Below are 5,086 nucleotides of genomic sequence, written 5' to 3'. Positions count from 1 at the left end.
GGCAGGCAGGAGCCGGGCAGAGCCCACTGGGAGGGGGCAGCCGGGGAGCATCGTCGGCCGTGCCGGCCCGGGCCATGCCGTGCCGAGCCGAGCCGTGCCGAGCCGAGCCGAGCCGAGCCGTGCCGTGCCGAGCCGTGCCGCAGGGTTGGTCGACGGCGGCATCCCGGGGCAGGAACGGGTCCTGGCGCCCCTCTCCCCTCCCTCCGCCTCCGGTGCGGCCTGGGGGAAGCCCGGAGCGACCCCCCATTCCCATGCCCGCGACGCGGGTGCCCGGGAGAGCGGCACACCGGCGACACCCCCGGGGCTGCGCAGTGCCGGGGCGGGGGGGTAAGCCCCGTTTGATGGGGGTACAACGGGGCGGGGTGTGAGCCCCAGTCTGGAGAGGGGGTACAGCCGGGGTGTGTGAGCCCCGGTTTGTGGATGGGGTACAACAGCGGGGGGGGGGGGGAGTCCCAGTTTACAGGGGGTACTAATCGGTTAGGGGGTGAGCCCTGGTTTGGGGAGGGGGTACAGCGGTGGGGGGGGTTGAGCCCCGGTTTGGGGTACACCCGGGGGGGTGAGCTCACTGCCCTGGGGCGGGCCGTGGGAGGTGCCTCCCGAGACCCACCCAATGAGCGGCGGGGGGCGGGGGGGCCGCGCTATAATGCCGTTGATGCCGGGCGGCGGAGCCAGACAATACCGCGCCCCCGAGCCGGGCTGCCCGGAGCGCCCCTGCCCCGCTCCTCTCCCACCATGATGTCCATGAACAGCAAGCAGGCGTTCAGCATGCACCCCATCCTGCACGAGCCCAAGTACCCCCACCTGCACACCAGCTCCGAAGCCATCCGCAGAGCCTGCCTGCCCGCCCCCCAGGTAAGCCGCACCTCGGGGCTCCCCCCCGCCCCCCCGGCTGCCTTTCGGGGGGTCAGCACCCGCGGACCGCGCTGTGCCCTCCCCAGCTGAACTTCGGCAGCTGATGGTGTCCGTCTGGGCTGGAGTTTCGTTCGGGTTTTGGGGGAGTCCGTCCCCTCCCTCGCTGGGACGGCTGGGCTGGGGGCTGTCCCGGCGCCGAGCGGGCTGGGGGAGCCGGGGGCGAGCTGGCAGGTCAGTCCCGGGCTGGGGGAGCGCAGCCCCTGGGCCAGCCGGGCCGGCCGGTGCAGCAGGGGGTCCCTGTCCCCCACTGCGGCCGCTCTCTGTTTTGGGTAGGTCGCCCCGGAGGGAGGGTGGGTGCCCGGAGTCTGGCCCCCTGCTCCTGCTCCTGTTATTCGGTGGGGTGAGCGGGCTGGACTTGGTTCATCTTACCTGTCCCAGGCACTGCTGGAGGGGCAAAGTGGGATCTCTGTAACGCTTTCCTTGTAATCCTCTCCCGCTCTTTCGGTTTGTTTTTGCTCCCATTTTTATTACACCCCACCCCACCCCTACATCCAGATCCAGGGTAACATTTTTGCGGGCTTTGACGAGACCTTGCTGCGGGGTGCTGAGGCTCTGGCCGCTGTGGATATAGTATCGCAGAAAACTCACCCCTTCAAGCCGGATGCCACCTACCACACCATGAGCAGCGTGTCCTGTACTCCTACCTCATCCTCCGTCCACCTGCACCACCCGTCCGTGCTGACCACGCACCATCCCCACCACCACCACCACCAGCCCTCCCAGGGCCTGGACGGCGAGCTCCTGGACCACCTCAACTCTGCCCTCCCGCTTGGAGGGGTGCCGGGCCCAGACGTGGGCTCCACACCTTCACACCCTCACTCCCACATGTCTGCCATCAACCACATGGCCCACCACTCCCAGCCTATGAACATGTCCCACCCCCACGGCCTCGCTTCCCACGCTGTCATCTCCGGCCCCGAGACGGAGACGGACCCCCGGGAGCTAGAATCCTTCGCTGAGCGGTTCAAGCAGCGGAGGATCAAGCTGGGGGTGACCCAGGCGGATGTGGGCTCCGCATTGGCCAACCTGAAGATCCCAGGGGTGGGCTGCCTTAGCCAAAGCACAATCTGCAGGTTTGAGTCCCTCACCTTGTCCCACAACAACATGGTGGCCCTCAAGCCCATCCTAGAAGCGTGGCTGGAGGAGGCTGAGCGGGCCCAGAGGGAGAAAATGACCAAACCAGAGATCTACACGGGGGGTGACAAGAAACGCAAGCGTACCTCCATCGCCGCCCCTGAAAAACGGTCGCTGGAGGCCTATTTTGCCGTGCAGCCACGGCCCTCCTCGGAGAAAATCGCCGCCATCGCTGAGAAGTTAGACTTGAAGAAGAATGTGGTGCGGGTCTGGTTTTGCAATCAGAGACAGAAGCAGAAAAGGATGAAATTTTCTGCCACCTACTGAAGAAGGGGCTGGGAGGGCAGTGGGTGGAGGGTGCCTGCTGCCCCCAGCCAAGCCCGCTATGGTCCTGGCCCCCGGCCTCTCCAAAATGGGCAGTGTTTTGGGGTTGTTGGCTTTTTTTTTGTTGTTGTTAAAAAAAAAATATTGGGGAAACAAGAAAAAAAGGAAAAATAAACCTCAAGAAAGGGAAACCCGCCCAAAGCGAAGCGAACAGTTTGGTGCCTGCTCCTCACCCCCGGGCGAAGTGGCCCTGCTGTTATGACTGGTACAGACTGCTTTTGTAGATAAAACTGGAGAAAAAGGAAAAGACAAAATGAAAGGCCAAGGGGGGGAGTTTTGGGGCACGTAGAGTCAGGGCAGCAATAGCAGAGCCTGGCGGGTCTTTGTTGCCCCTTCCTGGCTCAGCTGGGCAGATGGGGCCGTGGCACTAGTGGCTTTCTCTCCAGTGCCCGATCCTCTTCTTTTAAAAAACTAAAAAAAAAGAAAAAAAAAAAAAAGAAAGAAAAAAAAAATAAGAAAGAAAATGAGCTCGAAGCCGCCCCCAACGGCTGTAAATATGGAGGTGCCGGCCCGTGCTCCCCGCGCTCGCTGCCAGGGTCCCCACGCACACCCGCGCACACACACGCACTTGCATGGTTTTGTTCGCTTTCCCCTGCCCCAGCAAACCCATCGCATTTTTGCAATAAATTTTCTGTTTCTACCTCATCGGCTAAATTAAAAAAGAAAAAAAAAAGGATTAAAAAAAGAGAAAGAAAGACAATTTGGCACGTCCCTGGAGTCACGGTTTGTTCGGGGAAAATGGAGATTTTTTTTGCTTTGGTTTCACTCAAACTGTTCGATATCCGTATGATTTCACTGTAAAAAATCCTACGCTTCGACAATCAAGTCATTGGGGCTCACAAGAGCGGCGCGGCCGCGGCGGGACTGGCCCGGGGCAGCGGGGGGATGCCCGGGCACCCCCGGCCCTCCGCGGGGGCGGCTGCCTTTGCAAATAGTGAACTCTGCACTTTCTAAGGCAAGAATATTCTTTTTTTTTTTTCCCTTTGCATATTTAATAGAGAAATTTGCCTCCGTTTCTTGTTTTATTTTTGTGTCGTTTGTTGTTTTTTTTTTATTTTTAAATTAAACAAGATTTCGTTTCGCTGTGTGTGTGCTGAATGAAATTTGGTGTCTGTGTACGCTGCAGCATTTCAAATAAATCATGCACGTTTTACCTCACCCTCCTGCCTCCTGGAGTTACTGCGACCCCGGGGACCCCCGGCCCGGGGAGCCCCTTTCGCGGGGTGGCTCCTGCAGCCCATCCCCACCGCCTTCGGCCGCCGGCTGCCGTCGGGGTTGGGGCTCGGCCTTTCCTCCTCCGTGGGGAAAGAAACAAAACGCGTGGGAAGGCACGGCAGCGCGGGAGAGCGGCCCTCCCCACGGCGGGGGGCTCGGCCCCGCCACCCCGCCGGCCGCAGCCCCCCCGGTGGCTCAAGCGGCGGCCGGAGCCGAGGCGAGGGTTCGCCCCCTACCCCCCCATCCCGGGCCGCACTCGGCGGATTCCGAAGCCCCACGCGTGGCTGCTGGGGCGGGTTTTGTTTTGGAGCTCGGAGGGTGCTCCCACAGGCTGAATTCGTTGGCGGGGTCGGGCGGAGCGCAGCCCGCAGCGCCCGGGTTCTCCCGCAAACGACTACGGGGCCGTGCCGTGTCTCTGGCTCCCCGCTCCGCCTTCCCCGGGGGGGGCCCGGCAGGCAGCCCCCGCCACCTCCCGGCTCGGCCCGGTGCGGCCGCGACGGCCCCGAACGGGAGACTTTGGCTCCCGGCTCCGCTCAGCCTCGACTTGCGGCTCCCGCAGCCGCTGCAGCGAAACGTCTCCCGAAACGAACTTAAGCCGCTTGGGCAGCTGGGCGGCGGGGGGCGGGGGGAGCAGCCCGGGAGAAAGAGGTGATTTTGGGGGTTTTCTTCCCCCTCTTTTTTTTTTTTTTTTTAATTATAACTTATTCCAGGGGAAAAATACCCAAGCGCACGGAACCGCGAGGAGCGGAGGGCGATGCCGCAGCCCGACAGTGGCGGGACGGAGCGGGTCCGCAATCCCGATATAAGGGGAAAAAAACCCCAAACCCAAGTCCACAGAAAAACACACACACACAAAAACACCCAAAAAAAGAAAAGAGGGGAAATTGTGCAGTGCCCGAAATAACTGTCGGAGGAGCTGCAGCACCTGGGCGAGCGGGGCCAGCTTGGCGGTGGCCGGCAGAGCCCTGCCCGTGGGAAGGGGCGCAGCCCCCGGCCCGCACACCCACGGCCCCGGCCCGGGGCGCCTCGCAAACCCCTTCCCCGCCTTTGTTCTTTCGCTCCGTTCCTGTTTTTTCCATGAAGCGAAAAGCGCATTTTCATAAATAGACCTTGGCCAAGTGCTGGCGATGAAATTTTAATGAAGGCTGGATGCTGAGTGCTGCCCGGGGGGGCCTTGGAGAATCAGCTCCGCGCAGCATTAGCAGGGCCCTGTTCGCTCCCCCCCCCCCCCCCCCCCCCCGCCCCCATCCTTTCCCCGGCTCCCCCTCGCAGACATCACCCGCTCCCGCCTGCCGCTGCCCCCGCTCGCAGCCTGCCCCCCGGCCGCCCCCTCCTCACAACGGGGCCCAGCCCCGCCGGGGCCGGGCTCGCTGCGCCGGGCCGGGGTCGCTGCCCGGGGCCGGGGCCGGCGGCTGGCAGGTGCCGCTCTGCCCCCCGCTTTTAAAAGTTTGCAAAGGAGGCGAGCGATGCAATATTTATCACCCGCGATCATAAAAAGGCG

At 62.7% G+C, this 5,086-nt stretch overlaps 1 protein-coding gene across 1 annotated transcript; it reads left to right on the top strand.

The window, feature by feature from the left end:
* The first annotated feature begins 545 nt into the window (after positions 1 to 545).
* Positions 546 to 2,834, top strand: LOC308053720 (brain-specific homeobox/POU domain protein 3). The gene is made up of 2 exons (XM_080365363.1): positions 546 to 852; positions 1,408 to 2,834. The coding sequence occupies exons 1-2, from the start codon at positions 733 to 735 to the stop codon at positions 2,311 to 2,313; spliced, it is 1,026 nt and encodes a 341-aa protein (XP_080221489.1). The 5' UTR covers positions 546 to 732; the 3' UTR covers positions 2,314 to 2,834.
* The last annotated feature ends 2,252 nt before the right edge of the window (positions 2,835 to 5,086 follow it).

Source organism: Falco punctatus, assembly GCF_963210335.1.
Source record: "Falco punctatus genome assembly, chromosome: 15".
In the NCBI taxonomy this organism is placed as follows: Eukaryota; Metazoa; Chordata; class Aves; order Falconiformes; family Falconidae; genus Falco; species Falco punctatus.
The sequence above is the reverse complement of the archived record's forward strand: the minus strand, read 5'-3'. Positions and strand labels throughout refer to the sequence as shown.